The 15,984-nt window shown below is 46.1% G+C and overlaps 2 protein-coding genes across 4 annotated transcripts in view; both read left to right on the top strand.

Moving 5' to 3' along the window:
- Positions 1-5,766, top strand: part of notch2 (notch receptor 2) — a 41,172-nt gene extending 35,406 nt beyond the window's left edge. For both annotated transcript variants that reach the window (XM_080878225.1, XM_080878226.1), the window contains exons 27-35: positions 1-333; positions 439-581; positions 682-889; positions 1,091-1,175; positions 1,261-1,414; positions 1,489-1,802; positions 1,883-2,030; positions 2,250-2,347; positions 2,646-5,766. In XM_080878225.1, the coding sequence (XP_080734351.1) occupies positions 1-333; positions 439-581; positions 682-889; positions 1,091-1,175; positions 1,261-1,414; positions 1,489-1,802; positions 1,883-2,030; positions 2,250-2,347; positions 2,646-4,097 (2,935 nt within the window). In that variant the 3' untranslated portion in view covers positions 4,098-5,766. The remainder of the gene's footprint in view (positions 334-438; positions 582-681; positions 890-1,090; positions 1,176-1,260; positions 1,415-1,488; positions 1,803-1,882; positions 2,031-2,249; positions 2,348-2,645) is intronic.
- A 1,886-nt stretch (positions 5,767-7,652) lies between these two features.
- On the top strand, positions 7,653-15,599 carry slc35a3a (solute carrier family 35 member A3a). Of its 2 annotated transcripts, none has more exons than XM_080878232.1 (8): positions 7,653-7,972; positions 8,085-8,301; positions 11,197-11,351; positions 11,438-11,560; positions 13,398-13,566; positions 14,078-14,196; positions 14,339-14,472; positions 14,564-15,599. In XM_080878232.1, exons 2-8 carry the CDS (start codon positions 8,112-8,114, stop codon positions 14,652-14,654), a joined length of 981 nt encoding a protein of 326 aa, XP_080734358.1. In that variant the 5' UTR covers positions 7,653-7,972; positions 8,085-8,111; the 3' UTR covers positions 14,655-15,599. The 2 variants fall into 2 exon arrangements, with proteins under 2 accessions (XP_080734358.1, XP_080734357.1); XM_080878231.1 differs by having other exon boundaries at positions 7,653-7,988.
- The last annotated feature ends 385 nt before the right edge of the window (positions 15,600-15,984 follow it).

Here is a 15,984-nt window from a genome sequence, read left to right as displayed (position 1 = left end):
GTACGACCGGTACTGCGCGGACCACTATGGTAATAAAATCTGCGACCCGAGCTGCAATACGGAGGCTTGCAGTTGGGACGGCCTGGACTGTTCTGACATTCCTGCCAATTTTGCAGGCGGCACACTGGTTCTCGTGGTCCGCCTGCAGCCTAAGGAGCTGCTGGGAGACCTGAGGGGCTTCTTGCGCTACCTAGGAGCTCTGCTGCACACCAACGTTCAGGTGAAGCTGAACGAAAACAACGAACCAATGGTTCTGCCGTACTTCGGAGCACCAAAGGGACTGGGACAACATGCCCAGAGAAGCAAGCGGGAGCTGCACAAGGAGGTTATTGGGTAAGGATACGACAGACGCGTAATTTCTTGTCTGTGCATTTCTTTGCCAAATGAATCACAAATTTCTTGCTTACCGGCGACTGAATTTCACTTTTAATTGCACAGCTCCGAGGTGCACCTGGAAATAGATAACCGCAAATGTTCCCAGAGCCCCTCTCACTGTTTTTCAAGCACAGAAGAAGTCGCTTCCTTCATTGCAGCAGCCCACATCAAGGCTGACCTCCCTTACCCTCTAGTGTCTGTTGACAGTAAGTAAATCTGTCATTCAGAAATGAATGGAATATAAGTGCTTTATATCCATTTTCAAACTAAAACCTCTGTATTTACACTTGTCTTTGTACCATTCAGGCATTTCTTCCCCACCTCCACCTCCACCTCCACCACTGATGTTTCTGATTGGAGTGGCAGTGGTTGTTATTCTGCTCATCCTGGTGCTCGGGATGCTAGCAGCCAAAAGGAAACACAAACACGGCGTCCTGTGGCTGCCTGACGGCTTCATGGCTGCTACAAATGACAAGAGGAGAGAGCCTGTTGGACAGGATGATTTTGATATGAAGTGAGTTCACGTACAAATGAACACCGTGTGCGTAAAACAAGGTGGAGAGGTTGAGTGTGCTCAGGTGAAATATATGCTGTAATGCAAGAAGGTTGTTGTTGAAATGACCGCAATGAGCTTTCAGGATTACCATAGAGTATGACACAGATACAAGCAGGATGAGAGTCATTGTCTTCAAAGCTGCTTTTGTTTCTATATCAGGAATTTTAAGACTGATGGAAGCATGATTGATGGAAGTCAGAGTCAGAGATGGCTGGAAGACGAGGCTCCATCCAAGAAACCGAGAGTAAGTGAACAATAAAGACGTTTGGCGCATACGGAAAGGCTTTGGTCATTGTGAGTTTCACTCTGAGATCTGTTGCTTTTTATAGACTGAAGACAAGCCCTTGCTGCCCATCGCTCTGGACGGAGGTGTAGATCGAAGAGAGTGGACCCTGCAGCATCGCAAAGCTGCTGACATCAGCCTCACTCCTCCTCAGGCCGACCTGGACACTGATTGTCTGGACGTTAATGTGAAGGGACCCGGTAGGGGGACAAAAACCTTTAGATTTGATAATTTTTCAAAAATCTGTCTCGCTAATGAATCTTCACTCTTTCAGACGGCTTCACGCCGCTGATGCTGGCATCGCTGCGCAGTGCCGCCCCGGACTGCAGCCTGCATGGAGAAGAGGAGGAAGAGAGCGGAGATGAACCGGGACCGAGCGTCATCTCGGACCTGATCTCTCAGGGCGCGTCTTTGATTGCTCAGACCGATCGTACCGGAGAAACCGCTCTTCACCTGGCTGCCCGCTACGCCAGGGCCGACGCCGCTAAGAGGCTGCTGGACGCCGGAGCAGATCCAAATGCCCACGACAACATGGGGAGGACACCGCTGCACGCTGCTGTGGCGGCTGACGCTCAGGGAGTCTTTCAGGTGAGACGCCTCTGCGATCTGGTGCAGATCAGTGTGACGGCCAGTCGCGTTTTGTTCACTGTGTCTTTGCACCCTTTCAGATTCTAATCCGTAACCGTGCAACGGAGCTGGACGCCAGAATGAATGATGGCACAACTCCACTGATCCTGGCGGCCAGGCTGGCTGTGGAGGGCATGGTGGAAGAGCTGATCCACTGCCACGCTGACATCAACGCTGTGGACGACCACGGTCAGAAAACTAATCCTCTTCTTTGTCTGAAGCTTTTCGTATTTAATGTGTGAATAAATTCATTAAAGGATGTGAGTTTTAATGTAGTATGTTAGCAGGACAAGCATATCCCAACACAGGGACTTGCTGCGTTTACATTATTAGCTGTAATTTTAGCAGTAATAATAGTTTTCTAGCTAATGCGGCTCTGGTTCTTCTCTCATCTTCCCATCATTTTAGGTAAATCTGCTCTGCACTGGGCAGCTGCAGTCAATAATGTGGAGGCCACACTTGTGCTTTTAAAGAACGGAGCCAATCGTGACATGCAAGACAATAAGGTGAGATGTTTTGTTTTCATGTGCTGATTATAAATCACAACAAACACAAGGACAGTTATGAAATAGAGCTGTAAAGAAAAAATATCAGACTTTATTTGCAGAAGCATATTTTCTCCCTAATATCTGTCAAAGATTTCAAAAGCTGCTCCGTGTTTGTTGTGTCGGCTGTGGGACACACCCTGTATGGGTTAAACTGACCGTGTAAACAAACTGTGGATCTGGTCCTGCTTTTCCTGTTTGTTCGTATTAAAATAGGAGCTCCTTACGCTGTGCTTACCGCTCCCTTTGCTTCTTTCAGGAGGAGACCCCGTTGTTTCTTGCAGCCCGGGAAGGCAGCTTCGAGGCGGCACAGGTTCTCCTCGACCACTACTCCAACCGCGACATCACTGATCATCTGGATCGGCTTCCCCGCGATACGGCTCAAGAACGCATGCACCACGACATCGTCCGTCTCCTGGATCAGTACAATCTGGTTCACAGTCCCCACAATGGGCCTAATCACATGGGTGGAGGAGGAAACTCATCTGTTATGTGTGGAGCAAATGGAGCAGGCTACATTGGCATGCGCCCTGGACCACAGGGGAAGAAGAGCAGGAGGGGCGGGGGCACAAAAGTAGGAGGTGTTGGTGGAGGGCCCAAAGAAATGAAAGACATGAAGGCTAAGAGAAGGAAGAAGCCTGCAGGAGGAGATGGGGCAGCTGTAAGTGCTGGGGTGGGAGCAGGAAATGGAGGAGGCACGGCAGCAGGAAGCACCAATGGCGTGAAGGCAGCAGGAGGCCTTCCAGAGAGCTCCGTCACCATGTCGCCCGTCGACTCCTTGGAGTCTCCTCACTCCTACGCAGGCGACGTTTCCACTGCCGTCTCCACCACGGCAAACTCCCCGCCCCTGCTGAGCAGCCCCACCTCCAGACAGATGCTGCCCCCTGTCAGCCACATGTTGGGACAGCAGCAGACCTGGGTGAGCATGAACAAACACGGATACAGCCCCATGTTCAGCCTGGTTCCTCATCAGATTCCGGGATCCCACCCCGGCATGGCCCAGCACCACGGCCAGGGTTGCAGCGTCGGGCTGACCCCCATGAACGTCACCGTGACCAGGGAGCAGCTGCCACCCATCGTCACCTTCCAGATGATGACTCCCGGAGCAGGCCAGACCATGCTGAAGCAGCCTCAGCAGGGGCAGGTGCAAGTCACGCAGTCCCAGGGTCAGAACCAGACTCAGAGTCACTCCCAGCAGGCTCCGGGGCACCTCCACTGCACCCCGGGGATGATATACCAGATCTCTGATCAGATGGCCATGGCTCACGGGCTCCCTCACACCCTGCAGCACCCACACACTGTCGGCCACGGAGGCCACGCAGGGATCGAGGGCCAGTCTCGGGCTCTGCCCTCATACCCGACCATGCAGAGCCCGGTGGATAAATACCCAACGCCTCCATCGCAGCACAGCTACACCACAGCGGGCTCGGAGGGCACCACGCCCAGCCACTCTGCCCACCCGCCCAGCGAGCACCCGTATCTCACCCCCTCGCCGGAATCCCCCGACCCCTGGTCCTCCTCTTCCCCGCACTCCAACTCGGACTGGTCCGACGTCACCACCAGCCCCACCCCTCTGGGGAACTCCCACCACACACTGCCGTCATCACACCACACACACATTCCAGAGCAGGTGCAGCTGCAGCCGCAGTCGCAGCAGATGCCGCAAGCGTCTCAGCAGCCTCAGCTCGGAAACATGCAGGTGTTTGCGTAGGCGGAAGAGGAAGAAAGCAGAAACCGACTGACTTTGGGGCTTCTGTGTACTCATAGTAACACAATCAGTACGTTCTCACGTCTGTCTTTAATCCCTTATTCTTCTATAATAATCAATCACCTCTTATGTTATCTTCTCTTTGTACTTCAGAAGACTGTGTATAGTTTCTTAAACATTTTTGAGTAAAAGTCTTTTGGAGTTTTTCTCTGATCGAGTTCTTCTAAGTCCAGTGAGGCAGCCTTTGCTCTCTGCTGGCTGGATCAAGACTTTTCATGTTTTGGCACCAAACACATAAACTGATCATCGAGGAGCTTCTGACCAGCTGGTGCGGGATTAAAAAAAGACCGGCGAGAAAAGACTGGGCACTTCCTGCATTGAGATCGTCCGTCTCTGTTCAGTGTAATAAACCTGCCAGTACTAACACCTCATTGAAACCATTCACTTTAATACGATGGGTCATATTCAGTGGATATTTTTACTCTCAAAGGAAAACCACGTTTGTTGCATTCGTGCTTTCGCTGGGTTAAAGGGGAGCGGCACTGAGAGGCTGCTGTACGATCAGAAAAAACAACAAGTGCATGTAGCAAACGCACGGCGAGGCCTGCTGGGCGGTGCTGCATGGGTCTGCGCTTGTCATGTGAAAGTTTTCAAAGTATTTCAGAGGTTTGATGAAAGTAACATCTGCTAAACATCAAATATCTGCCTGCACACTTCAAAAGGTCAGAAAATGGAGCTCCACCTGCACGCTATCGCTGCAGTCCTCGGGTGGTGTAATGAGAGTGTGCGGTTGTCTCTCTGCAGGTGGTACAGCTGTATTTGAGTAATTAATACTGAAAAGCGTACATTAGTTTGTCACCAGATTCAGTGTGTTGTATATGAAAATGTACAGACACTCCGAGCATCTTCTGCTCGTTATATCTGAGCTTAGCATGTCTTTTGTTTTGTTTTTATATGAATACGGTGCACACTTCCTGTATAATTCTGAATCTCGCCGAGGCAAATCGCCACGTCTTTAAAGTGCCTCTGTTATAAATAGCGTCTCTTCCAAAGTTATATAACCATAGCTACAATCATTGCGTCTCCGCACCTCTAACGGTCGTAAATCGTGCGTAGAAGGAGAAAGTCACTTGTCTTCTTTCTTAAGGTCGATGTTGAGCTTTTATGTGGCTGCTGTGTTTAAAACAAAAAAGGACAATCGTTCAGCGTTCAGAAAAATCTCACATACCAAATTTTGTTTTATTCAGCCAAAAATATGAAACCTGTGTCCAAACTTGTCATTTGTTGTTCTTGTTTGAAAAGTCAGACACACAAAAGCTGCACCTTTCTGCAGAGTTGTATTTGTAGACCCAGCCTGAAAACTCCCCAAATCCACGTTTGTACGAATGTAGGGGCGCTCAGGCATCAGATAACTTTTTTTTGTATGAATCACAGCAGCTCCAGTGCATATGCAAGGTTATGAGGTCATGTCTATATTCTGTATATAAAATGTTTTTTTTAAGTTTACTGTACTCTTCTCTGTTAACCAAATAGCCCGTAATATACCTGCAATATGAAGTAGTTGTTACCGTGTTTGTGTGTTGTAGAACTAAAACTGATCAAATCTGTTGGATTAAAAAAACAAAACAAATGATCGAACGAATGCTTTACTGAAATAAAGCCAAGATCTCCACACACGAGTGCACGTGCTGTCTTGTCCTGGAGCATCTTCGTGTCTCGGCAGGTTTTTACAGGTGTGTCATTTGCAGGTGGATTTTTTTTTTTAGGGCCTCCATGTTAGACCTGGTAGATGTAGCATCGTGTTTTTCGCTCTGCCTGGTAAATCTGCCATTTCTGAAGGTTAAACTTGAGTCAGAGGCTTTATTGTTTTGTCCTAATTGATTCAGGCTTCATCTGCATGAATCCTCTTGGTAAGCGGTAAATGGATGCTATTCATATAACACATTTCTGCTCCTACTGAGCACTTAAAGCCACGTGTATACAGTGCTTTTCTTTATGCACACATGGATGCTCTTTAATCCCTCCTCAGACGCACAGTGCAGACGTTGTACTGCCAATAAAGCACAAAGGTTTGAACAGTGCCTGGGATTTGGATAGAGTATTTTCATATAATTCACATGTATTTATGTACTGTTGCATCACTACATAAATACACCAAAGAAGCCAAACTGAGTCATTTCTGTCCTTTAAATCTGCATTTGAAACTACAGCAGTGTCTCTGGGTACTGCTCTGCAGGTCAAAGGCAGGGAAGTGGACATGCAATGCCTACAGATAATTAAGTTATAATACTTTTGCTTTTTACAGTTACACAGATCGATTGAAAACACGATTGCATGTAAATGAGGCATTTGTGAAATGCTCATAAACAGGGCCCCAAACATCAGATAATAAACACAAAATACAGCATTTTGAATTTTATATAACCAGGAAGAACAAAAAGACTTTATGCACAAATCCATGCAACAAGTACAAGATATGAAAATAAAACACAGAAACAATCAAAATGTGTAAGCTGCACTGTCAATAAAGGATGAATACCTTAAACAAAAGAAATATTAACACGGCCTGAAGTTACTGCATCCAAGTCATCTATAATCACCTTACATTCCTGAAGTTTTAGTTGACTGCAGATTATTCGAGGAAGGCGCTGCAAACCTGAATTCAGTGCGAACCTTTGGGACAGATGAGTGAATCCTGGGACTTTGTAACTTCCAACATTTCTCTGCTGAATGCAAACCAAGAATAGGCTTTTAAATAAGAAGATCTCAGTGGTGGTGACATAATCACTGGTGTAAAGACAGATTTAGAGAGCCTGCAGAGGTCTGTGGACGTCTGTAGGTCACAGTAAAACTTGTAAAATATTAAGTGTGTATTTCTTTTCCTCTGTGTTATACGTCTGTCTCTCCGTGTGGCATTTGCATGTCTGTGTGGGTTCTCTGGCTTCCTCAGACCAACTGCATGTCAGTCCAGACGTGCAGTCGGGAGGTTATGTGAAATGCACTCGCTTTCTGCATGTTCCTTTATGGCTTACAGACACACACACTAACTCATACCCTACCACACTTAAACACACAGACACGCACCAAATCTCGTCCAGGAGATACATTACTGTCAGGAGTCTTTTTGCTTCCTACTAATGTAAGAATCCTTCCAAGGAGACAGATTAAATTCTATTACATGCCTCAGTGTGTTTCTATGTATATACTGTAGTTTATTTCATTGGTAGCCTGTCCAGGATGTACCTGGCCTCTCACCCTATGGCAGCTGGGATAGGCTCCAGCCCACCTCCGCGACCCTGAAATGCACTATAAATGGTCAGGCATTGAGAAAAATGTTCCATCTCATTAACTTCAGAAGTTTAAAACCTTTACTGAAAATGCAAATCGTTTAAATGCATAATAATAATAATAATAATAATAATAATAATAATAATAATAATAATAATAATAATAGAGTCAGATATTTTCTGTTTGGAGTTTTCTCCCGTTTATCCTGCCGAGGTGCTGTTCCGTGTCAGCCCAGCAGGAGGCAGAGTCTCACACGAACCCGAAAACGACGAGAACACGAAGAAGAGTTGCTAACGCGGAAGTCGTCCGGGATCTTATCTTCACCTGGCTGGAGTTTTCTTCCCCGTGCAATTTACTCTTTCCTCTGGTGGACGTTTTAAGCGGGATGGCGGGTCGTGATGCATTGGTCGGTGCGAGCGTGCTGAAAAGTTAACGGGCGGTTGATATCCGGTGCGGGTCAATGGACGCCAGGACCTGAGCTGCTGTTTTGACAGCTGTGGTGATCCGCCAGCACCGTGTCCATCTGTCCGTGTGAGGAGCCGCAGAGAGCGGACAGCGCAAGACCGAACTGAGCGTCTGCAAAGTTACTGGTGAGCGGACCGAAAGGTGAGACCAACCGTCGGCATTTCCCACCGCCTCGGAGTAAAACACCTGCTCCTGTTCTTGCACCCCCCGGCTCTGTTCTCCTCTGCTCATCTTCAGTCTCCAGCTGCTCGCCGAAACGTGGCCATGGCTTCTCCCCGGCTCAAGTACCTCTCACTGGGTGTGCTGGTGTTCCAGACCACCTCCCTGGTGCTCACCATGCGTTACTCCCGTACCCTGCAGGCCGAGGGCCCGCGGTACCTGGCCTCATCAGCGGTGGTGGTGGCCGAGGTCATGAAGATCCTCACCTGCGTCCTGCTGGTCTTCAAGGAGCACAGTGAGTCCGTGTACACAGCTCCCGGCACCGGTCCTGTCATGTGTGATAAACTTTAGGCCACAGTGAAGTGTTATAAATGCTCAAACAAGTCCAGCTGGATGTGAGCAGGAACCATCACGGTGCCGTCTGAGGTCTGGCTTCTTTGATCTGTAAAGCACAAATCATGCTGGGCTTGTTGTTTAATCCCAGAACATGAAAGATGATTTAAATGTTAAATATGCTTGTGGCTGAGCAGCTCCTGCAGCAGGAAGGCAGTTCAAACTGATCCAGTGATCCAGGACCAGCACTGTGAATGCTTGTGACTAAAGTGATTTTTATCTTATTTCAGCTTCAGTTCTGTGTTTGTTAATAACTTCACCTGTTCAGAGTTTACTGATGTTTTCTTCATCAGAGGTCATTTTTTCCCGATTACCTGAGAGGTTCTGTTTCTGAGGTAATCAGGATGAATTCTGAGAACTTTCACTAAAACTACAGAAAACAGGAATTCGCACGTCCATGTGAGCTTCCTGATTGGATATCATTAGTCCAAAAAAACAAAACAAAAAACAACCCTCTAGCTGGGCTGTCGTGTCTTGTTATTTTATCTTCCACCCGTGGGTCTTCGTTTCCCTGTGCCTTGCTTCGCTCCGGTGCCGTATTTGCTTTGTGTCTGGGTTTTCTGTCGTGACTGCCTCACACGTGCTGTTGATCTTTGTCTCTTTGCAGAGTTTCAAACATCTCGTGTGCACAGATGGTCACGTGATACTCGTTTACAGGCCTCTTATTTCAGACAGAGTCTTTTTAACACGACTGAGACTGAGAGTCCTGCTTTAAATTGGAAATGTGTCAGTGTGCGTGCAGCCTGAGGATTTGCAGTCAGGTTTGGTGGACTGTTCCTGACGTGCTGAAACTACAGTTGGTGGGTTTTCTGGATCAGTGAGGCTCAGAATTCGTTTTTGGCTAATAGCAGTCTTTTTTTCTAAAAACTGAAAAGTACTTCATTCACTGATCAGCAAATACAGATGTTTTTAGACACAGTCTGTTTTCAGAGGCTCGGAAGTAGGGCTGCCACAAACGATTATTTTGATAGTCGACTAGTCACCGATTATTTTTGTGATTAGTCAACTAATCAGATCATGCATCCATTGTACGTAAAAAAAAAACCAGACAGTTTATTGCACCAGCATGCATCTGCTCGTATATAACTATCACTAGCTTATAGCTTGAAGTGTTTAAGGTATGTGCTAACTAAAAATAAAGACAAGATGGTAATTAAATTTTAATGAAATATGCAGATTGTTTCCCTGGAGTTCAATAAACTCAGCCGATTTACTCAGGAACAAATAAAATACTGAAAAAAGCCAAATAATAACATTAAGTTATCTAAGTGACTTGTATATCATGTTTAACCTGAGTAGCGAAAGACAGCGGTGGGTTTGAAAATGATTTGCCCAGAGTCCGGTGTTCTCACCAGCTCTAGTTAGCCTTGCCCCCGGCTCGCTATCGAGCTGGTGGGTAACAGACGTCTCCGAAAACGTCGGAGCGCTTTTGAAAATATGTGGCGTCTTGATAAACTGAACAGATATTTGAAGTTTACACAGCTACATTCTCGCCTGAAAACACGTTAAACGTTAAAAGAATAATAAGAGTAGTATTAAAACTAACTAGCTACCGCCATTGTTGGAAACTGAGCTGGGCCGCGCTATGAATTCTGGGACACGGCTTCTTCTTCTTCGAGGTTTAACGGCAGCTGGCATCCTTGTACATGTAGTGCTGCCATCTTCTGTTTCAGTCCGTTATTACACTCTTAAATCCTACTATTTATTCCTGCGTCTTTTGGGATCTTACAAAACTTCAAATGACTCGTCGACTATTAAATTAGTCGTCGACGATTTTGATAGTCGACGTAATCGTGACTAGTCGACTAATCCTGGCAGCCCAACTCAGAAGTAATTGGACGACTGCCTGAAACCGTTTCATTGCCAGGTGAGGCGTGTTCCCTCAAAGTATATCATTGTTGTTTTTGTGATATTTTTTTTTCAGTGACCAGTAAAAGTCTGAGCCACTTAACCGGTTCTGTTATTGAATTATTATCATTAACATTAATTATTAACATGTGCTCAGGAAACAGACGTTCATTAACTTGAACTTGAATGACGGGAAGAGAAAAATATGGAGGAGGAGAAAAACGACTCAGGATCTGAACAAATAGCACATTGTCTGTCAACCGCAGTGGAAGCAGCATTATGACCTGGGCGCGTACGTCCGGGTCTTAGTCACCGGAACCAGCCCACTCACACTTATTGATGATGTGACTGCTGATAGAAGCAGCAGGATGAATTCAGATTCAGCCAAATGCTGCAAAACAAAACTGTCTTAAGAGCCTGAGTATGCTGCAAAAGCAGCCCGAGAGGTTCTCACAGCAAAGAAATGTGATGGTCTTAACCGCCAGGGCAGTCAGCTGATGTCACTTCAAGCTTTTCAGCTATTAAACACTAAACTGGAGGCAGAAGAAAGTAAAGATAGCTGCCGTGCCGGGCTCACGGAACATCTCAAGGAAGGAGACGCAGGATTTGGTGATGGCTGTGACTTTAAAGCTAAAAGTCGGCACTGCAATTATGTCTTGGTTGTTTTATTTAAAATCCAAGTTCCTGGTTCTGGCTGTAAAGCTGGATTTCTGAGCCTGGACTAACAGGAGCTCGTCAGGCGGTGTGTTTCTTGCGACGGGCCACAGCTTGGGCCAGAGAGACCACTTCTCTTTTTACTTTCTGAATATTAAAAACTGTGACGGGGAATCCTCAAGAGGCACCGAAGCGCTCAGTCATCTTTGCGTACTTTGATTTCACTCTAAAGCTCCAAGCTTGGTTAGAATTTGTAATCTATATGTGTGGTTTGTGTCTTCTTTCCATGCTGCAGGTTACAGCATGCGCGCTCTCAACAGCGTCCTCCGTCAGGAAATCATTCACAAACCCGTAGAAACACTGAAGCTGGCGATCCCCTCAGGGATCTACACACTGCAGAACAACCTGCTGTATGTCGCCCTCTCCAACCTGGACGCAGCCACCTACCAGGTAAGCAGCACGGCAGGTTAATCTGCGGGCCTCATGACCGCCGTGACGACCAGAGGATTGATCGCTTGTTCCTTTGTCTCCATCAGGTGACGTACCAGCTGAAGATCCTGACCACGGCCCTGTTCTCGGTGTCCATGCTGGGCCGCAGGCTGGGCGTGTACCAGTGGCTCTCGCTGCTGATTCTCATGGCTGGCGTGGCCCTCGTGCAGGTGCCGTGCATCTCGAATCACTGTTTCACCATTTCTTGAGACAATCAGCTTTTATTTGCTGTCTTAAAAAAGCTAAATGTGTAGAGATAGTCAGACATAAAACACAGGAATGAAAATGCACCTCTAAGGCTGAAGGAGGCGAGCTCAGAGATGTTTTGAGGCTGACAAAAAGACATTCAGGAAGTAAAATGGATTTGTGTATTCAAATCACAGTAAGCTACTTTACTTATGTTCACTCAGCTCAGAGAGAGACTGGAAAAAAGCAGTGTGTGCACGCAGCTGACACTTTAGTCCCCTTTGTCTGCTGAGCATTTACTCACTGAGTGTGCTGTTTTTTTGTTTTTTGTTTTATTTGTTCTGATATTTAAAGGCCAAATAAATAATGAGGCTTGTACTAGAAGACTGAGTAAATGTTGGCTGCTGATGAATGATGTGTCAGAGGAGGAATGACTGTTTTCATATCACCTCCTCCTCCTTGGCTAAACAAAGAAAATGGCAATCAGTTGGCTTTACACTTATTCTGAGAAATATTTAGCCGTGAACGGATCTGTTTGTCCAAGGTATGTGCAGGAGTGACCGTGGCTTATCAGCGGCACTCCACGAAGGCTCGCACTCACATCAGATATGATGCTAAAGAGCAACTGTTCTGTTTCCATCTCAGACCCTACAAACACACAGAAAACAGAGTCTGCAGAGAAACCCCGCTTCTGTTTCGCTGCTCGTTTCCAAGCTGGTGCTGTTACTTTTCACCCAGCGAGGTTTGTTGCGGAGCTGATGGTGCTGATGTTGGAGGAATATACCAAACAATAGCTTCACTTTGTCCTGAATCTTTATTTATCCAAAGATGAAAGTGTGAGATTTCTTCCTTTGCACATTCAAAGCTCAGCATCATCTTTTTTGTGCATTAATGCCTGTGTTTTCCTGCTTACTGCAGCACATCACACAAGAAGTCTCGCTCTGCAGCTTTTTCACAACGCAGCAAAGCTGTGACGATGCCGTGTCTGAATATTAGGTACCCGGCATGAGGGATTCAGTGAGACTTCACTGTGAATGATAATCATTACACAAAGTTCCAGTTTACTAAGTACATACGAGTTTCTCTGGAAGGCGCACGTTGTATCCGCTGGATGTTTCATTGGATGTAAAATACACAGCCCAGGTTTGTTTGTTTTCTCTGGACATCATCACGTCGAACCCTGTGACACACTGGATTGTGTAGCACTTATTATTTTTGCAGCATGTACTTTTATTCAGCAGGAGATGTGCAAGAGAAGAGAAGTCTGCTCCACGCAGTTATCATAGACTGTATCTAAATGATGGAGGAGGCCATAGCGGTGTTACGCATTGGCTCCTGTTTGGAAGCTTGGGTGACTGAATGTGGATGAGAGGTGTAAGTCATGAGCCAGGACCCACCTGCTAGTCAAAGTAACTGTGACCTTTAAACGGGTGAACCTGGATAAAGTGTACTTCAGTATTGAACCAATAAAGAAGCTTGTTTCTGCTTCCAAGACGGACGTTTCTCTCTGCAGTCACGTTTAGAGCCAGAGAGCTGGGGGTGAGATTTGGTCTGGTTCTGTCAAATTGGCCTCTGAGCATCTCTGACGCTGGCCTGTCAGTCTTTTAAAAACTAAAACCTAAAAGCTGCTGTGCTACAGGAACTCGAAACACACAAAGCACACTTTGGACTGTTTCGCCACATTTTGAGGTGGATAATCATTCCTTGAAATGTTTGTTGGGTTACGATTTAACTTCCTAATCGTACATGTGGGGAGAAGAAAGCTCGAAAGAGTTTTTTTTCACCTGTTAAAATTTAAGGCTCTCCGGTTTGTGCTTGCAGTGGCCCTCTGACTCTGCCTCCGAGAAGGAGGCCCCGTCTGCTGGCTCCCAGTTCGTCGGCCTCGCCGCAGTGCTGGTGGCGTGCTTCTCCAGCGGCTTCGCTGGTGTCTACTTTGAGAAGATCTTGAAAGAGAGCAAACAGAGCGTGTGGGTCCGCAACATCCAGCTGGGTTGGTATCTATCACCAGGCAAATCAGTTGTGAACTGATATATACAGCCTGTATATGTTCTTGAAACGCAGTCCAGCGCAGTAAAAAGTATGAAAAATAAAGTGGAGGCCAGAAGAACAATGATCTGAGATGCTGTTGCTTAAAAGTGATAAATGGACCAGGAAGCTCCCATGTGTGCAGCGGTTCCTCGGGTCTTTGCTCGGGGAGCCAGCTGGGCTTTTTACCCTCCGATATGTTTCTGTTAGATGAATGTTCCTGTCTAGTTTATTTTTATCCTGGAACGTGTGAGTATGTGCTGAGTCTCCTGCGATTCCCACTGAGCTTACAGCATCTTCACCTGTGTTAAACCTCAGAGCCTCAGCAGCAGGAACAAGAAAGACGATCAAAAACGAGAATTTAATCATTAATTTAGGCCTGATTTTAGTGGAAATATTCTTGATATATTACTTAAATAATAGAAAACAGCAGTGTTGGGAATGTCGCTCTGAAGTGCTCCGTCCCTGCGTTTCAGGGATGTTCGGCCTGGTGTTCGGGCTCCTCGGGATGATGGCCTATGATGGGGAGCGAGTGAGGGAGTCTGGAATGTTTCAGGGATACAACACGGTCACCTGGACTGTTGTAGCACTGCAGGTAACTTTCACTCGCTGTGCTGTCGCGTATATTGTCGAACTTCTGGGCTAACAGACTGTTTAAAGCTGGGGCTCGGACTCCCCGTTGGCCCTACAGGTCATGCCTCTGTCCATCTGTGTCTCCGTGTTTGTTTTCTCTTCAGGCCCTGGGTGGTCTGGTCATAGCAGCGGTCATCAAGTACGCAGACAACATCCTCAAGGGCTTCGCTACGTCACTCTCCATCATCCTGTCAACGCTGATATCGTACTTCTTGCTGCAGGACTTTGACCCAACCAGGTAAAGAAAGCAGTCGCTATTTTTTTTCTCTGTTTTTTCCTTTTCGCTTTTCTTTCTTTCAGCTCAATGAGTTTTCTGCTCTTGCCTGCAGTGTTTTCTTCCTCGGGGCCGTTTTAGTCATCGCGGCCACTTTCCTGTACGGCTACGAAGGCAAGCCTTCCCCCAATCCCAGCAGGGCGTAGGACACACGGCTGAAACTACAGCAGCTGCGGGAGGTCGTGAAGACACGAAGGGAAAGGAGGACTGGACTGCCTTTATGTTTTCACATATAGTGTGAAAACATAACGGAGGATGTAAGCAGGTTTGGATCAGAGGAAGGTTTGTTTTGTTTTTTTTTAAATTTTATAACAACGCTGTGACAAGTCTCACACCAAAAGTGCCTCAGCTGAGAAGGAGAAGCAAGGAGAGACGAAACCAGGAGGGCGTTTTACTTTTCTTCTGTGATTACAACAGCGCACATAATCCAGCTGCCACGCCCGGTGAAGGGAAACTGGACCGACTGATTGTCTTCACCAGGAACTAGTTTGACTGCCTGTTAGTCTTACGGCCACATCAGTCACCCAGTGTAACAAAGGAGCAAAGAACCAGAGGGTGGGCCTTTCTAACTATTCTTCCAAGCCACATTTGCCACGTAGCCCAGTGGCTGCCGCCTTCACCTCGGGGTGTTTAACGCTCTAACAGGTACTCCTGTCCTGTTTAAGCTCAGAGTCAGAATGAGCTTCAGCTCTGAAACTACAACACCAAGCGGAGACGTTACACTGAATATTGGAAATCATGTTAATGTTTGGTGTAAGTATTAGCACTGTTGACATTTAAATCTATAAATTAATTGGCGGTTTAACTTATTCATTAGGCTTAGCTTAGTTTTCAGAACCACTGTTGACGGTTAGCGTGTCCTCTGCCTGTGTAACAGTGTCATTTGGTGATTTTTGTGGCGGAATAATCAGAATGTGGTCCAATGAAACTGAAGCTGGTTACATCATTTACAGAGAAAGTAACGTTTGATTTGATGATTTTTTTTTTTTTTTTCTGAAACTACTTTTTTTTTGGGATAAAGCGGGTATAATTAAGAACTTTATTATTTTAATTACCAATATGTGAATCTTTTATAAAAAAAAACATGCTTCCTTTGACTTATGTGCATGTGTCATTGTGTGTCTCCTCTTTGATCATTCTTACTTTACCACAACACACGGCATTTACATTTTCTACCCCAACACATAGACTGTATATAAAAGATGGATACCTGCTTTCAAATCTGATGTCATTGGCTGCATGGATGTCCAAATTATTTGGTTCCTGTGACATCGCTGAGGGTTAAAAAACAAAGTATTTTATCCTCATTTTTTTTTCCACAATTTTTTTAATTTTTTGGAGCAATTCACATAAATGCATTTTCGCATCACATTTTCACAACTCACTCGGTGAGTCAATCTATTTCCTAACAATAAAAGATGCCCAAAAGTGCACCAAACTGCAGTCGAAAGTACCTCTGAGGTGATCCATTTGTTA

The sequence above is a fragment of the Rhamphochromis sp. 'chilingali' genome (genome assembly GCF_963969265.1).
Source record: "Rhamphochromis sp. 'chilingali' genome assembly, chromosome: 3".
Taxonomy (NCBI): Eukaryota; Metazoa; Chordata; class Actinopteri; order Cichliformes; family Cichlidae; genus Rhamphochromis; species Rhamphochromis sp. 'chilingali'.
The sequence above is the reverse complement of the archived record's forward strand: the minus strand, read 5'-3'. Positions and strand labels throughout refer to the sequence as shown.